The sequence below is a fragment of the Falco punctatus genome (genome assembly GCF_963210335.1).
Source record: "Falco punctatus genome assembly, chromosome: 1".
Taxonomy (NCBI): Eukaryota; Metazoa; Chordata; class Aves; order Falconiformes; family Falconidae; genus Falco; species Falco punctatus.
The window spans coordinates 61,733,378-61,752,005 of record NC_137580.1 but is presented as its reverse complement, the minus strand read 5'-3'; the positions used below and the strand labels follow the sequence as shown (position 1 = coordinate 61,752,005).

General features: G+C 42.5%; 1 protein-coding gene across 1 annotated transcript; it reads left to right on the top strand.

The window, feature by feature from the left end:
• Positions 1 to 2,416: 2,416 nt before the first annotated feature.
• ASAH1 (N-acylsphingosine amidohydrolase 1) lies at positions 2,417 to 18,597 on the top strand. The gene is made up of 14 exons (XM_080390982.1): positions 2,417 to 2,576; positions 7,587 to 7,633; positions 7,824 to 7,914; positions 10,005 to 10,091; positions 10,918 to 10,996; positions 11,361 to 11,435; positions 12,235 to 12,280; positions 13,716 to 13,860; positions 15,063 to 15,117; positions 15,324 to 15,405; positions 15,992 to 16,123; positions 16,386 to 16,509; positions 17,065 to 17,121; positions 17,770 to 18,597. The coding sequence occupies exons 1-14, from the start codon at positions 2,499 to 2,501 to the stop codon at positions 17,857 to 17,859; spliced, it is 1,188 nt and encodes a 395-aa protein (XP_080247108.1). The 5' UTR covers positions 2,417 to 2,498; the 3' UTR covers positions 17,860 to 18,597.
• The last annotated feature ends 31 nt before the right edge of the window (positions 18,598 to 18,628 follow it).

Below are 18,628 nucleotides of genomic sequence, written 5' to 3'. Positions count from 1 at the left end.
TGTATTAAAACCATTGCTATAAGGAGTCCATTGGTGTATTTTCCCACTGAGGTATTCATGAAGTCATTTTGGTGATACTATGTCCTGGCAGTAGCATTGGCATAAAGAGCTTTACCTGAAACTGAGAGAAAGGGGGAAAACTGCAGCCTCTACATCTGGAGGAGGGAACAGATCTGGGGAGTGGTAATACAATACTGGATAGATGAGTATGAGAAAGCAGAAGGGTGGTATGAGGTATTAGGTGTCAGTGACGCCAGCTGTCAGGTGGTGTAGTTAATGAGTAAACTGCTTATCTCAAAAACTGCACATCTCAAGAAGTTTTCTTCTTCTGACCACTTATATTTTTGAAAACTGACGGAGGAAACCTAGGCAACAAAATGGAGGACCTAAAGTACTAGTGTGGACCCTGGAGACAAGGCATTCTGACAGGAACACAGCAGAATATCCATAGTTGGCAAATCACTGGTACTGGAGGGTGTTAACTATTCTTTAAACTGAGAATGTCTTTACTGGTGAAAGAACTAAATCAGAAGGACAAAGAGTCTTCAAAAATTCAAGTTGTGATTGTGTAATATGATGATGGCATAATTTTGTCTTTGGGGCAGTCAAAACGTTTTTAATTTTCCAAAGCTGACTTTTTTTTTTTTTTTTTAACATTACAAATGTCCTAAAGAGAGTAAAGTATCTAAAAGGTCCAGGAATAAAAGCTGAGCAAAAGGGGCTACAGATATTTAGGAAATAACAGGACCGATTTAATCTAGCTATTTCTTACCATAGACCATAACAGCATATTCACATACCCACAAGCTAATACAGAATTACAGTCTTACAGGTGTTTGTTTTCAACCAAAAAAAAGTTAAAAAAAAATGTACCTGGTTCCTGTAGAAACTGTCTGATTTATTATGTGAGAAAGACACTGCCATGAAAATCTTGAGGGTTCTCCCATTAATGCTGTAATTTTCCCCATTTCCTCAATCCCTTGATAGGTACTGCATCTTCTTCCAGCAGTGCTTAATGCTTTTCTGCCTTGGTCTCTAAAGCTCTGTGCAATTCCAAGCTTCAGTTCTGAGGTGATTCCTTCCTACACGCTGCCGCACGCTCTCCCGTTGCCCAAGGCTGTCATGCCTTCAGTGCATTGGGTTTACCCTTCCCTATTTCTCCATTTCTGCAATGCCATACAGCTTTCCAATCAACTGTCTGCCAACGGCTGTCCCTTCCTGCCCTCCCAGGTTTTTGTAAGAGAGTTAATTGCACAGCCAGTGAAGTAAAGACATTAAAGACTATTGCTTCTTTTCTGTGTGCCTAAAAACCGTGACGTGTCTTGGGCACTGCATCACGCAAGGTACAAGCTAAAAGAAACGAGCTGAAATACAGGCGTCCTATGTTTTTAGTATTTATTTGTGCTGCTTCCAATGGCTGTTGATAACGTAATACACTCCTCATATGTTCATTTGCTCCCAGTAAAATTGTACGGGGTTATTGTAAGCTATTTGGAGTACGCACCTTATCCTGCTGCCAGCTTGTACTTTATTATTACAACTTTATTATTACAACAAACACACCACTGAGGTATATAGTGAGTAAGTGACAGGCAGCACGCTCAGACAGGTGCATTGTCACCCACCCTGTCCTTCCCATCTGCCTGCCCCCAGTCACCTGCTCCCTTACGCAGCAGGATGGAGAAAGGCCTTTCCAGACAAGGTGCGGCCTTGCACCTCGCACTGCCACAAGGTCTGCCTACAGTCTCCCAAGGGCACAGCGCAATTAAAAATCACAATAGTTACGAAGAGAAAACTGGCGCCACGGGTTTGCTCGTAGTGTTGCCTAAGAGAGGCGATTTTACTTCAGATTTCCGTGTGGGGAACTTCCCTCTTCTGGGAGTATGACGGAAAATCAGTTCCTCTCCTTCATTAAAAATAAAAAGGCGGCCCGGGGGGCGGTGCAGGGCCCCGGGGGGCGGTGCGGGGCCCGGGGGGGCGGTGCGGGTCCCGGGGGGGCGGTGCAGGGCCCGGGGGGCGGTGCAGGGCCCCGGGGGGCGGTGCGGGGCCCGGGGGGGCGGTGCGGGTCCCGGAGGGGCGGTGCGGGGCCCGGGGGGCGGTGCGGAGCCCGGGGGGCGGTGCGGGGCCCGGGGGGGCGGTGCGGAGCCCGGGGGGCGGTGCGGGGCCCGGGGGGGCGGTGCGGGTCCCGGAGGGGCGGTGCAGGGCCCCGGGGGGCGGTGCATGGCCCGGGGGGCGGGGCAGGGCCCCGGGGGGCGGTGCATGGCCCGGGGGGCGGTGCGGGCCCCGGGGGGCGGTGCGGGGCCCGGGGGGCGGTGCATGGCCCGGGGGGCGGGGCAGGGCCCCGGGGGGCGGGGCAGGGCCCGGGGGGCGGTGCAGGGCCCCGGGGGGCGGTGCAGGGCCCTGCCGCTGGCCGCCGCCTCCCCGCGCTGACAGGCGGGGCGGTGTCATGTGGGCCGCCGCCCCGGGAAGCGCCGTGCCGAGCCGAGCCAGGAAGGAGGATGGCGAGCTGGGGCTGTGTGCTGCTGCCGCCCGCCGCGCTGCTCGTCGCGGCGCAGCTCGTCTGGGCACCGGACCCGGTGAGCCTGGCGGCGTGAGGGAAGGGGGCAGCGCGGATCGGGTCGGCCTCGGCCCGCTCCGGGGGAGGTGGCGGGGTGCGGTGTGGTGCAGCTGGCCCTGCCAGAGGGGCCGGCGGGCCGGGGCTGTGCGGGGAGCCGGGCGCTCTGCGCTGTCCCGCGCAGGAGGCCGGGCGAGCCGGGAGGTCACGTCTGTGACATTGAAGTGGTGTCCCCCTGCCCTCACGGGCCCAGGCACTTGTAAATGGCTCCTCCGGCAGCCGGCGCGGCCGCGGCACCGGTTACCAGCCTGGTGTTAATCGGGTGTGTTCTACAAGGCCCTGTTCGTTCCTGCGTTCGGTCCCACTTACACCTGTAACGTAACTGTCCTAACGCTGCACCCCAGCAGCGGCCGTCGCAGCCGAGGTCGGGAGGCGCTCGCCAGAGGCGACCACGCGTTTGGGTCCGGTTGGTGTGTGCGCTGGAGCTGCCCCCAGGGTGGGCCGTGCAGGTGGGACTGGGCTGTCGGGTTTTCTTGGTTTGGATTTTTTAACTGATAAGTGAAGCATTTAACTTCTGGTGAAATCGTGAGGCGGGTGGGTGTGGGGTGCGTGTTTGGAACAGGCTGGCATCCATCTCCTGGGCTGGTAAGCAGCCGCTCCTTCTTCCCCGTGTGTTGGCTGTGCCCGAGGCACTCCTCTGGCTCTCCAGGTCCTGCATCTCCTCATCCTCTGTGAAGAGGACAGGTTTTTAACCATCTCCGTATTTCAGAATAGTCTTTTGCAAAATGTTTATAAATATTTGGAGAACATACTACTTCTTATATTTTTTTGGTGTTTGCTCTAAAGCTTTTCCTAGCAAATTTTATGGATTTCAGGAAAATTAGTATAGGTTTGGGGAGAAGGGAGAACTGCAGGAAAGGCTTTAAAGGACTGTGGACATCTGGGTGATCCATGTTCCCTTAGCATCCTGACTACACAGAATTAAGCCCTCTTCTCTGCTCCCAATCCCATTTTTCCTCCCAAGAAGAGCTTCCCAATATTATAAGCCAGCACCAGCTTTAGAACACCGTCAGAATTTTAACAAAAGCTTCCCAGGGTGTGGAGTTGGGGAGAAAGTGCCAGCTATCAGCAGAGCCTGTCATTAGAGCTTGATTTTGCATTTGATTGCACTTGGTACATCTTTGCATTTGCACAATATCCACTGGGTGTCCAGCTTGCCAGCTGTGCTGCCGTGTAGCCAGGTATCAGGCTTGGATATTTTACTTTCATTTGAGATGCCGGGATGATGCATCATTTGCTGAAGAATGAACAAAGATTATTGTCTTCCTATGTACAACTGGTTGGGTTCTATTCGTTAACAAAGTACATAGAAGCTAAATGCCATGAATTACGTCTCAGTGGTGCAGACTGTCAGTGCTTTTAGCCTTCGGTTAGGCCCCCTCAACCACACTGAACTTTCTGTCCAAACTGCAGTTTAAATTGGCTTTGTTCCCATTTCTTCAGCGCTACAAGAGGTGTTCAGAAAGATGAATGGCACTGGGGCTGCTGCTGCACGACCGAGTGTTGCGTTGGCATCATCCCATAAGGGGAGAAGAGCAGAGAGAAAAATATGTTTGACCACAGAGTTCATGGACCAAAGGATGCTATATATAACAGATCACTGTGTCTGAAAGAGATTGAATGCTAGATCCTTACACTATGGAATCATATTTCATAGCTCAGAGATATCATTTTATATATTTTTTTTAAATGTGAAGCTGAGAAACACCAAATACCAAGGAAGGATGCTAGAGATCGTCCACCTCAAAGCTGGTTTTGAGGGTAATAAAGAAAATGCTGGCATTCTTTAGACTGGACAAGCTACATTCAGCCTATTTCATGTGAATGAAATCAGGCTAGGTTTTAAAATATTTACTCAGCAGTTGTTAAACCATGCATTAATTTTCTTTACTGCAGTGAATAATAACTTTTATTACTTGATTTTTTTCTCCAGGTAGCAATTAATCCTGAGAGTTCACTAGCTATTTTGTTAGTGTTCTGCTCTAATTTTTTTTTTCCTCATTCAGGTGGTCATAACATAAATCTTCTGTGCTTCTTCCATTTTTTCTTATGATTTCTGTCTTTTCCCCATACCATGCTCTCTTTCTCCTCCACTCTGTTCTCTTTCTTTTACTATTTTGATCCTGTGCTGCTATGCACCCATTTTTGTATCATTACATGCAGATGTGAAAGTCAGCAGTACATCGGATAATCAAAATATGCAACCTACTGTAACAGGTGATTCAAAAAAGAAAAGAGTATTTAATCACTAGTCAAGAATACCCGTATTCCTTTTAGGGGGTTCAATGCATGGTTGAAAAGCAAATTTACAGTGATGACCCCCTGTTGGCAGCTAGCTTCCGCTAGCTTTTGCTAGGAGACCAGCTCTGGGTTGTCATGTTGGAAACGCGGGGCCATCCTCTCGTGCTGGAAGGCTGCTTCTGCTTCTCTCAGACAGCACTTGTTGTTCTTCCACTATCAAGCCTCTGCAGAGGGGAGGATCTTGCTGACCACAGCAGTAACTTCATAGCTGCTTATTTCAGTCAAGTGATGGGAAGTGCCTGGTGGTTTTTCTGTCGCTGTAAGAAAATTCTTTAGGTGTCTGTTTTTTGGGGTTTTTTTAACCTTGTCAGAAAAGTTTGCAGTTAGTCTTTAGCTGATTGCAAAAGTTAACAATTTTTTTGTTCCTCATTAGAACTTTGTATAAACAAACAACAAAAAAAGAAACCAAAAATCCCCCACATCTAGTTTTCTGGTTGTCTTGACATCTTTCTAAATTACTGCTTATGTGCTAGCATATAATAGTTTACCTAAAGAAACTGTAAGTCTTGGCTTTCTTCAGATACCTCAGTCAATGCTAGCAGTTTTAGAAGATATATAGTCTGTTTTGGAATTATTGGTTTCTTTAGCTATACATAGACAGGTGAGAAGTCAAAAATTACTGATATGTAAGGAGGGAACGTTTTCTCTGTCTCTCTCCCTTAACTCTCCCTTTAACTGTTGTTTTCCTCAGCTTATTTGTAGCTTAGGTTACAAAGGGCTAGGAAGGTAAAAATAGCTTCAAATACAAGATTAAAATCTCAGGAGAGAGCATCAGGAGTGTCACAACATTTAGCACCTGGAACATCACTTAAAATCCTCTGAAATCAGCTTGCATGGTTGCCACTGTTTGCTCTGTGTACACATAGTTGATACTATCAACATAGCAGTTGATATCGACAGATCAACTGAACTTTCATCCATTTCATATAATTTTTTGTTACAGGCTTTTGTGTATCAAGAAGCGTATTTTAACAGCAGGTATTTCCGGAAGGTCCAAATCTGTGCATCCGTTGCCGTAGGGTGTAAATACAACGTCACTTCTGATTTATTTTAGTATTGCAGGATTGAATACAAGACAATGGTATTGGTATTGTTCAGTATTTGCTTGGCTTTGCACAAAGCCTCTGACTTTGGTTGCCTAATTAGTCATCTGATATCCTCCTGTACCCTCCTTGTTTTGAAATTTCCTCATTTTGAAAATTAAATGGCCTCTTGTGTTTGACCTTTTGTTCCAGCTATGCAAAGGCTATAACTGCACTGCAGTGTAACCTATGAAACGCATAGCTGCTGGTTGTATATCTTCATCTTGTGTGTAGGGAAACCAAAATTCATCTCATGCCTTCTCCCAGCTATGGGAAACAATACAAAAAGAAAACAAATCCCACTTTAAAATTTCTGTTTCCAGTTGTAAGAAATTATGTCAGTGTTTGAAGTCCATGGCGTTGTGTAAGACATTGTGTTTTCTAGATTAATGCGTTAAAAACAGATAATGTGATTAGCCCAAAGAGAACGTGGACATTAGTTAGCTTGTTTGTCTCGGGTACATAGCTGCTAGAGCTTGTCTCAGGTTTTACTGCAGTCTGAACGCATTATAAGGACACATTAGTAATCTAATTAGTATAGCCAAATAAATATTGGAAACTGGGGGCAGGGGAGGGGGGGGGGGGGGAGGGAAGTGGTGGCAGGATCCCTACATACTTCTGTTTCTGTTCTGTCTCCCAAACACTTGTGCTTTGGGAGCCTTTGTATGGACTCCTGGAAGAGTATGTATGCCTTTCCTTTTTCCTAGTGGGACATGCTGTGCTCTTATGAGCTTACTAATCTGCTCACATAGCTTGGGGACCAGATCTGGTTTGCTCTCAGCTGGCTTGAAGCCCGTGTGGCTAGCAGGCATTTGCTTATGTTTCATTGGGTAAAACATGCAATTATAATTGTGGCAGGTATACGCGTATGTTTATGTACGTATGTGCATGCTTTCTGTAATTGATGGGAAAACGCACTTGCATTCACTCTGAGTACACCTAGATACAGTTCTCAAACTGTCATTTCTAACTAGCCATGCTTACAGGAATGAGGGTAACTAGTTATATTCCTGAAATGCGACTCTCATAATATTTAGCACCAGTTCAGCAGCATTTTTCGACACTAAATAAAAAGTCATGCTGTATAGCTCATTCCTCCCGCTGAGTAATTTGCCCAAAGTTCATTGTGCTTTCTCTGCCCCAGCTACACAGCGAAGCTTAACACTGAGCATGATTGTGAAAGACACTATAAAATGAGGTGATGAATTGAATGAATGGTACAAACTGGCCCATACTGAGATTAAAGGTTTCTGACTAAAGAATACGCTTTTGAAGTGCTCTTCATTGAATCATACAAACCCATTTTTACTCAGTATATTTATTGTAAACTTGTACTTGCCTTGGATGACATTAGGCAAGTTGTCTGAAGGTCCTGTCAGACAGCACGGTGAAGTTGCTGTTTGTCCCCTACCTCTTGTATTCTTCTCTGCACCCTTTCCAAAGTCTCAAGGCTTTCTCTTCCTTTATTATCAAATCATCATGAATTGAATTAACTGACTAGTCCTAAAGGTTTAATTCAAACCTAAGTCTGCTAGAATAACAAATTGTTTTAACAAAAGCTAAATAGTAATGTTTCACTGTCTTTACAGTATGGAGAAGAGTGCAGGAGTAAAACATACCCTCCTTCAGGACCAACGTAAGTAATCTGATTCAACTTGTGTAACAAATTACAGAAAGGTAATGATTTGCAAGACTGAACAGCTTTTTATTGTAACTTATTCCTGTTGCAGATCTAGAAAATACTAATTTCAGGTGGGGAGCACCTATTTCGTCAAATGTTTTTTCAAAACCTTCTTTAAATTTGAACTCTGGTACTTATTTTTCAGGTTCAAAGGGAATGTACCCACATATGTCATAAATCTTGATTTACCTCCCAGCAAAAGATGGGATAACTTGATGCACGACAAAAAGACAGAGGTATGAAGTGCAGAGCTTGCTTTGAAGCTCAGCAGGTATAGAACTAGCATGTGGCCTCTTATTTTGAAAAAAGGTTTAGGAAGGAATTAATACCTGTGCTAAAATTCTCTGAAAGGAGTAATATTTCTGGTTGACTTTTTTTATTATGATACTAGACTAAGATAATTGCTTGAGTAAAACTTTCTTCTGTTCGACACTTGAGCTAGCAGCATCAAAGATAGAGGCACTGATGTTTGGGATGTAGAGGAATAAAAAGCAGTGTGGCATAAAGCAGGCTTTTGTTTATCAGAGTTCCTTAGTCATGAAGCAATACAGAGCAAAGGGGGAGGACCACCAAAGGGACAGCCTCAGTAAACTGAAGTGAAAGCCAGACAGCATCCCTTCTCCTCTGCACATCCCTGCTTCTCTCAAAACACAGCATGAGATGATGAAATGGCAAGGGCAAAACGAAGAACTTCCTGCCCTTTTCAGGGATGCTGGCTGCAGCACTGGTGTTTACACAGAAGAAATAATTTTAAAAATACTCGAGCCTATGAAAGTGAGCATTGATGGGAGTTTTGATCTGCTGGAGGGCAGGAAAGCTCTACAAGGGATCTGGACAGGCTGGACCGATGGGCCAAGGCCAATTGTATGAGGTTCAGCAAGGTTCAGTGCCAGGTCCTGCACTTGGGTCACAATAACCCCATGCAACACTACAGGTTTGGGGAAGAGCAGCTGGAAAACTACCTTGCAGAAAACGAACTGGGGATGTGGGCTGACAGCTGGCCTAATAATGAGCCAGCAGTGTGTCCAGGTGGCCAAGAAGGCCAACAGCATCCTGGCCTGCATCAGAAATGATGTGGCCAGCAGGACAAGGGGTGTGATCATCCCCCTGAACTCAGCACTGGTGAGTCCACACCTCGAATACTGTGTTTGGTTTGGGGCCCCTCACTTCAAGGACATTGAGGTGCTGGAGCACGTCCAAAGGAGGGCAACAAAGCTGGTGAAGGGTCTAGAGAACAAGTCTGATGAGGAATGGCTGAGGGAACTGGAGAATGTTGTTTAGCCTGGAGGAGACTTGGGAGACCTTATCGCTCTCTACAGCTACCTAAAAGGGGGTTGTAGCAAGCTGGGTGTTGGTCTCTTCTGCCAAGTAGCAAGCGACAGTACAAGAAGAAATGGCCTCAAGTTGCAACAGGGAAGATTTAGATTGGATGTTAGGCAATTTTTTTTCACTAAAAAGGTTATCAAGCATTGGAACAGGCTGCCCAGGGAAACTGGAAAGGTTAAGTCACCATCCCTGGTGGTATTTAAAAGGTGTGTAAATGTGGCGCTTAGGGACATGGTTTAGCGATGGACTTGGCAGCGTTAGGTTTATGGTTGGACTCGATGATCTTAAGGGTCTTTTCCAATCTAATGATTCTGTGAATCTGTTTGAAACTACTTAGAACAGCTCTTCTGACAGTTTCTGAAAATTCAATTTAGTAATGCTTAATTTCTCAAAAATGGCCAGGGATTTTTGCTGTATCCCTGCTGACTTTGACCTTTCAACTCTGAAAGCCAGACAAGTTCTACTTACAGCATAGTATTTATTTTAAAAGTCTCATTTCAGCCAGTGGGTGTTGGAGGCTTCAGGTTGCACCTTAAATTCTGAAGGGTTTTCTCTCTCATGTATTTTGGAGTTAGATCACATGGAGTGGAACTTTATTTTTGGCCATTCACATGTAAAGCATGTACTTTTATTAGTCTTCAAGAACATCAGTGCTTAAGTGAAGAGCTTTTAATTCACATTTTTTAAGATAAAGAGTGCAAAATATTAAAATGCGATCGAAGGAGCAGAAGATGAGGATGGCTTTTTCCTGTAATTTGTTTTCTCTGGTAGAGGGATATACTGGAGCTAATCTAGAAAGTTACTTGAATAAAGCTTGAAGAGTGATCTTTAATGGGAGCTGGGGTTGTTTTTCTTACCAAGAACACCACATTTAGCATTTTCTTTAAGTAAGTATTTTTCCAACAAATGTGTTTTTGAAAAGTATGTGAAGGAGTTCTGTTATTCTAGTAATCATTATTATCAAGATCTTCTATTCAGCAAAAGCCCTTGTTCTTTTTAGCTGAAGACTGTGGTCCAGAATATTAAAGATATAGCAAATACCTTCTTCCCCAGCGGCAAAGTTGTTGACATAGTGGATAACAAAATAGTAAGTATTTTCAGCTTAATTATTTTCTTGCTGTATGCTCAGACTACCAGAATTAGAATGCTACTAAATTTGGCAATTAAGAACTTTACAAGTGATAATTCTTCCTCTTCCAGTACAAAAATGCTGTTTTGAAGAGTTACTCTGAAATTTTGCCTCCTTGCCTAGTCTGAATTATGCAGGGCGGGGAGGGGGGTGGAAATCAAGTTTTGAAAAGTGTAATAAATGTCTGATTACAGGGGCAACTTTGACTAGGCCTCATCTTAAAAAAATAGTTTGATTCTGCTTAAAATATGCTTTGGTGTAGAATCAGGACAGGGAAAACAGTGTAGCACTAGAGACTGCATAAGGTCAGATCTTTCCCTCATCTTTATTTACAGCAGCCTTAGGTCATGCTGGCCACTCTTCATTTTTATTCCGATGTGCCTGAGTGGGGTTGACATAAAGGTAGCACATACAGGTGGTCATAGCAATGTGTGAAATTTAGGGATTCACTTAAACACTGATGCCAAGCTCAGTTCCAGTTGAGCTCTTAACATAGGAGTCCTGCTTCACTCTGTTCCAGCTGTTGCTGCTCACAATAATTAGGATACTATGCTAATCTCCATTGCTCACATGTCATATTTTGATAAGTAATAGTTTTTACTTTCCCTAGGAATGTACTTGTCTTCCAAGTGCTCTACAAATATCCTCAAGTTCTACAGACTGGACAGGAATTAAATACTTAATTTAGTAGTTGTGAGGATGTACCTATTGGGGAGAAGTTTGCTTTAAGTAACAAAATAACATATATTTACATGAACAACGTACAAAAAGCTTTTCCTTTCAGGCTCATCTGACCGCCACGCTTCCTTATCCTTTCAATGAAGAACTCCAAGGGATTGCAAATTCATCTGGGATTCCTTTGGGTAATAGTTTCCAACACTTTATTAACATAGTGGAAAAGTAGAAATCCACACTCGTTCAAAATCAGCACGTGTAACAATCTGCAGTATAGTTGTAGTCATCTGTGACTTTAACAAATACATTATTAATTACATGCATAAAGCAATAAAGGCAGAAGGCAGCCAAGGGATTCTGATCCTTCTACTTGCCTTTCAGGAAGCTCTTGATTTTGCTGAACTGGTCATTTCAAAGATCAAATGAGATTAAAACAAAATTTCTTAAGAGAAATACAGAATGCTGAACTTTGCAGTATGCTTTTTTCTAACTATTTTTTTCTGTTCATTGAAAAAGTTTGAAATTATTGAACTTTGTTTCTTTTTATTCTAGGGGAAATTGTTATTTTTAACATCTTTTATGAAATCTTTACTGTATGTACATCAATAGTGGCGGAGGATAAAACAGGTAATGCAACCCAGAACAGTGTTAACAACTTTCTTTTTGGAGAGGGTCCACCTCAATTACACAAACATAGTCCTCAACTGCAGGCAAGAAGGTCTAATAGAAAAGACTAAAAACAATGATAATAAAAATAATAAAAAGGTATTTCTTGAGAAGGGAATAAGAGATCATGGGTGTCTTCAGTTAAAAAAGGGGAAAAATACTTTCAGAGATGGCTTGCTTTTGGTTCTGTTGGGTTTTTTTTTGGGGGGGGTGTTTTGATGTTGTTTGGGTTTTTTTGATAGGTGGCAATTATTTTTCTAGGGGAAAGAAACACCAAACAGACATCTGATACCTCCTCAGTGCCATGAGGGATTCTAGTGCATCTGTTTTGCATCTAGTTTCTGCCTATCACATATGTATGGTGCTGGACAAAATGGACAGTCTGTTTTAAAAGAGACTGTTTCATTCTCTTACTCAGTTCTGCAGCCCTTGTCTGCACCTGTCCAGCTTAGGAAGTTTCTGAGGGATTCTCAGAAGGTTTACAGACACCTCAAAGAGGAAGCTCAAGGTATTACCATTGCATTAAGACTGAGGCACCTGAGGCTGAGATGACAGCAGTTTACAAGATTACTTGATTTTGATTACGGCAAAACACTTCTCTGATCCAAAAAAACCCCACCATATATCTGTGCTTGTGAAAAGGCCAACTAGGCAATGGTATTTTCCCAGCTACTTTTCCTGTTTGCTCATTTCCTGCTTTTCTAAGCTGAAATTTATGTCTCTTTATTTAAAAAATTATATTTATTTAATTGTTATGTAGGGAAGCTGTACCATGCCAGAAACTTGGATTTTGGACTCTTTCTTGGGTAGGTACCTAAACTTGTGCTTTTTTTTTTTAAAAAAAAAGAAAGAAAAAAAAACAATAAAAAAACAAACCAGATAAAAAGCTAGCTGAACTTGAAATTTCTATGCTCATCCTTTGAGTCAAATGATGAACTGGATGTTGTCAAGACTGTGACAAGTAATTCTGCATTGTATGTTGTGAAAAAAGGCTAAAACGAACAACAGGATTGTTCTGCAGATTTTATGTCAAGCTACTCTGAGGGTGTCAGGAATGACTTTGTAAAACAATTGTTTTCAGTGTTAATTAGTGTTTTCTCAGCTCAAACCAAAAAACCTCCATGTAACCTTATCTCTGAGGTGCAGTATATTTTGTTCTTTATGTGATGGGACAGAAGCATCAATTTTAGTGTGTGGAATGGGATTGGATTGGAGCCTGGTTTTGAGGTTGTGGGGTTTTTCCACATTATCCCCTTAGCTTCTGTGCTGCGCTTTGCCGACACTTCCCATCATTCATCATTTCTACTCGGGGGCCAGTGATTTGTATTCCACTGATTTAACATTATCACTCATTTGGATACAAACTCTGTAGTTTGTTGCCCAGCACTGGATTCTCTTTTGGTTCTCATTTCATACCTCATGATCAGGTAGCTCAGTGTTTGCTTTTATTATCCCAGTATATTTTGTAATGTCACTCATCCAGATGACTCTCAGTGCCCAGATGGAATTTAAATATCCATCTTCATTAAAATTATTACCTGCCTATCAAAATTTCAATTGTTTTCAGCTGTGACTCCACCTGTCCCTTGCTTTGGCTTGTAATGAGTTTCTCCCACTTCTCAGAAATACTGGGAAAGTGCTTCCTGAAAATCAGGGCAACTTTCAAAGCTGTTCCCAGAACCTGGATTGATTCCAGAGAATGTAATGGTCTGCTAAGTGTTCTTTAGCACCCTCTTGCCTGCAAACTGTTCTGGCTTATTTTACAAACCCAAACTGGGACTTCCCTTTATGCAGAATAAATTCAGTAGTTTGTGTTTTTTCTCCCTTTGAAAAGTAGGAATTTGAGGGAACCAGCTCATTCTGCTGCAGAACAAGCTACACATGCTTTGAGGATACAGTCGGTTTGGTGTCACAGGCAGTACCCTTAGCAGCCTCCCTTTATCAGGAGGAACAGAACAAAGTTACGTGTGCTCAAAACAAACCAGCTGTAATGGTGGTGCTGTTTAATACTGAGCTTTGTGTGAACAAAACTTGGTTCTTTTCACTGACTGCCTATGTGTTTAGATTTCCTAGTTCTCCCTTACTGCTGCTGCTTAGGTAGCAGATACTGAGCAGTGGTGTTGGCTGTTGTGAGTAAGATCAGAGGACAGGCATCACATATGGAAAATCTGCGTGCTGTGAAGGGAAGTTCTAAAAGCTACTGAGAGAGGGAAGTTTTAAATGCAGTGCTGTCTTCTGCAGGTGGGATGTTAAAAATAATTCCTGGACTTTAACTCGGGAACTGAAGCCTCTAGTGGTAAACTTGGACTTCCAGAGAAACAACAGAACTGTATTCAAGTCTACAAATTTTGCAGGATACATAGGCATGGTGTCTGGAGTCAAACCAGTAAGTATGGGGAGGGGGCCTTGTCAATTTGTTAATAATTCTTCAGACTTGCCTTTAAGATGTAAATTTTTCTGCTTTCATCCTGTCTTGGGATGTTTTTTAATAAATTACCTCATAATTATTCTGGTACACGGTATAGCTATTTGAAGAAAGGTAAAATAAGACAATGCTGCACTCTTCCTTGTGAAAGGAGATTGCCTAAATGAGATATTTATGTTTGGAAAATTCTTAAAAACAATGTTGAATTCTGAATACGAACAGGAGCGAATACAAAGTGCTCAAGTGGTTGGAATTTATTGATAGCAAATAGATACTGCTGCGATCCCAGAGGTAAAACGGCATACTTGTGCTATTTTAATTCTTTCTCCAGTCCTTCTTGGAAAATTTCCAAGTCCTATATGGCAAGATTATTATTTTTTTTTAATAGGCACCTGAAATCTGGGGTTTATCTACATCTTAAAAACCAGCAGTACAGAACTATACCAGGGTCTCCAGCTTACCACAACTACTCCTTTTCTACATGCTCTGCCTTTATCCTCTATTATAGGTGGACCTTTTCATAGTAGAGCATTTCTGGTGTAAATCCCTGCACTGTATATTCATTTATTGTTGTCTTCTGGTCAAATAAATTGGAAAGAGTCCATTTTGAAAATGACCCAGTGTAGCTGAATTCTGTTTTCCTCTGAAAGAAACACTCGTTGAAGACGACTGGTATTTGAGTTTGAATTGCACGTTTAAAGTAGCACGGATTGAATTGTGTACAGCTGCATGCCCATATGAACAGCAATCACTTATCTGGGTGTACTCAGCACTTGGACTTATAGTATCTTATTTCAAACTGGAATAGTATTCAGAGGTCTGAGAAGAATGTTACATACAGCAGGGGAAGGAAAACTGGTAATTCAGTGATGCAAACGAGGACCAAGCGAAAAATGGCAACAGGCTTGACTTGCTTAGCATAAAAGCATGGTTTGCTGGATTGTTGTGCCAGGTCAGAAAATGATGAATTGTCACTTCTACTTACTCAAGCAGTGATAAATTATGTTCTCCACATGGGCTTGATCTTGCAGCCTATTACTCAAAGAGGAAGAGTGACAAACGAGAAATTCAGTTGGCACGTAAATTGCAATGCGGCCTCTTGTATATCACTGGTATTAATGGACTGGTGATGGATGAAGGTTGACTTGTTTAATGCTTTTCAGGACTTGTTCACTCTGACAATGAATGAGCGTTTCAGTCTTGATGGTGGCTATGTCGGTGAGTAATGCTCGTTTCTTTTATTATTTCTGCACAAGTTTTCCAAACCTTGACCATACCGGTTACCTTAATAAACAGGCACGCAAATGGTGAAAGGATTCCAGATGAGTAGGATAAAGCACACTTCATTTTAAAGGCTGTGAAAGTTAGAATAGCATGGGTGAACTTTTTGTAAACACATTATTGTAACCAGTGACATTTTGCAGGAATCTTCGAATGGTTTCTCGGTAGAAGAGATGGTATGTGGATGGGCTTTCTTACAAGAACAGTGTTAGAGAATGCTACAAGGTATTCCCCCCTCCTCTACATAGTCTGCTGCTTTAATCTGCTTTGCTTTCAACTGGCATGAATACTGTAGATGTACGCTTAGTGTGTAATGAAACAGATCGAAGCCTTGACATTAAATAGTTCTGGATTTGCTGGTACTCGGGGGGGCAGGGGGGAGGCATCACACATGATCCCTTAAATTTCCTCAGATTGTTTTTTCTTGGATTTCCCCCCTGCAATGAACTAATTGCAGAATGGCATCAAAACACATCCATCAGATATTAGTATATTACAGGAAGTGAACAGCAACAAAGCTGTAGTGCAGTAAATGAATTAGATGGAACATGACAGAGCGTGTCATTTTATTCCTGTTTTAAATGTAGATAAAGTGCAAAGACCACTTCTCAACACTATATTTTAAGTACAAAGTGAGTGAAGGATCTTTGCTTAAATGTGTTCCCTCATTGTGATACAATCTCCTCATACGTGCATGAAAGGGGAAGAAAGGTGTAACTACCCAAACTTCTCCTGGGTTTGTGAAACTCTTTCTTCAGTACTGGAACCATTTATAACATTTAATAGTCCAACACTGCTTTCTTGTCTGCAGTTACCAGGATGCAAAAGACAAACTGGCAAAAACAAGGCTGTTGGCTCCAGCTTACTTTATACTGGGTGGAAAAAATTCTGGAGAAGGATGCGTAATAACTCGTTCCAGGACAGCTACTCTGGATATCTGGGAGTGAGTATGCTTGACCTGACACCTGACTCAGCCTTCCAGAAGAAGACAGGTTCCATCAATACTTACGGCTTGTGTTTCTTGTAACTTTTGTTGTGCAAGTACAATTTAAAATTGTTCTAAATTCTAGAATGTTGTGCAAGAATTGTTGTGCAAGCAATTCTTCAGCATCATTGAAAAATACCACAGCAAACCTAAAACTAAATCTGGCTGTACATAGTATATACTACATATGTACTTACACAAATGTGTACCTCTTTTCCAGCCTTGATATCAAGAAAGGCACATGGTACGTGTTAGAAACAAACTATGATCGCTGGAAGCCTCCGCTAATCTTGGATAATCGTAGAGCTCCTGCAATGAAATGCCTGAACCAGACAATGCAAGAGGTAAACATCCTCTGAATACCCCATCTTGCTGTTCTGAAACTCCCAAGTTACAATACTGATCTGTCACAGGCAGGAGCATTCAGGGCATTTGCAGGCACCGATGTCATGACAGAGGTGGCTGGTTTGTGACAGTTTGTCAGTGCTTCTGGTTAATAAAGTACCAGCTGGCTCTTTACGCAGATGTTTTTTAGTTTTAGGCTTTCTCTTCATCAGGGTGGGTTTCCTGCAAGCATGTTCTGTGGCTGCATACGCAGGGGGATAGACCTGGAGATACTTTGGGAGAGATTTTCAATGTTTCCTGGGCTGTCTTATCACCAGTGAAATTCAAACACACTGTCAGGCAGCAGACGCTGCTGCTCAAGAGTCCCATGCTGTACTGAGATCTGGTCTGCTCAAGTCTTTGCAGCCCATGTTCTTCTGATCTCAAGATGTACGGGTATCATGTATTCTTAAAGCTTTATCTTATTATCTGTTGAGCAGTAAAAAAGTTACACTTCTCAGCATTTACACTAACGGGTTAATGTCCCTTAACATCAATGTATTATTTTCTTTCAGAACATCTCCCTACCAACAATTTATGATGTTCTTTCCACAAAACCTGTCCTCAATAAGGTAATGCTTCTATTTTTGTGGAAAGTTTAGAGTGAGGGGCAGACCACTAACTACTGTACTCCTAAGGAAGAGGTCACAGGGGGTGTTAGGTGAAAACATGCATGTAAGAACAAAACGGATTCCACATTACTTAGTAAAAGCAAATGTAACTGCTGGAATAGCTGTTTTCCAAAGGCCCTACAGCTTTAAAACTCTGAGTAGCCTGAGCCCTTTCCTCATAGCTGGCTCCAGCTTGAGGCAGCATTTGCACTACAGACATCTAAAGGAGCCTTCCAACCTGAATTAACCCGTGATACATGCCTTTGTAAGTAGCACGGAACAAACTAATATACCTCATGGTTTAGCCACAGTGCAGGCATGTTCTTGCAACAGAAGATGCTGTAGTCTGAACTTCAGGTTTTGGTGTTTAGGAAAAAAAAAAGACTAAAGGGGTGAGAAGAGTTTTTGAATTACAAAGTTTAGTTACTGTATTAAGTGGAGACGGCATTCTTAGCTGAGGACACAAGCTACTCATACTTGCATGTTGTTGACTAAATAAATGCTCATTTCGGTTGAACCGTTCAGCTAGTATCAGAGACAGTTTTTCACTAATTGCTGTAATGAGGCTTTCTCTTTTTCTTTTTTTTATCTTCTCCCATCTGCTGTTAGCTGACTGTGTGCACAACGCTGATGGAGGTGTATAATGGTCATACAGAGACTTACCTGCGGGAATGCCCAGATCCCTGTAGTCCATGGTAGTCCTGTACCTTTCCTGTGCTGGGAGCTGCTTGTCTGAATTGGAGGTCCTCCAAGAAAAAACTACTTCTGGAAAAAATTTCCTCAGTCTAACTCCTTTCTTCAGAAATCTTAACGGCTATATAGAAATGTCAATGAGCTTCTAACAGTGGAGGACCCTCTCTCACAGTGGACTTTCTTGCTTTCTGATCAGCAGTTCTGCTGATGAGAAATGTATACTGATGAATGTCTTGACTTCAGCCATTTCTGCCAAATGAGTTCAGCAGTTAGTTCTAGATCTCTTCAGTCTTGACAGTATTCTTGGTTTGGTTTGTGGGTTTGTTATTTTTCGTTGTTTGGTTGGGGTTTTTTAGATTAAAATACTTCTGAAGTTCACAGGAGTTAATGGCACCTACCAAGCCTGTAGAAGAATTGGGTATAAGGTGGCCATCTGGGACGGTACAGTTCTATTATTCTTTCCTAAGCACTTAAGATGAATTGCTAATGTTCTGGTCCAATATGAGGATATGTTTAAGACTCCCTATTATAAAATAAACTACAAAGTGTCATATCTAGTCATAGAAACAAGGTCTTGGGAAAATATCTAAAATGAGATTTGAGCCAAAAAATGTCTTTTCACTGATTTATAGACCTTTTGCTCAAGCTCTTTCTTGGCCTGTTAACAATTTTTTTTGTTAATACAAATTTTTCTTTTGTCTCAAAAAAAATAAACACTAATACAATAAATATTTTTAAGAACTACTTTCTCTGACCACAGTACACGTGCACTGAT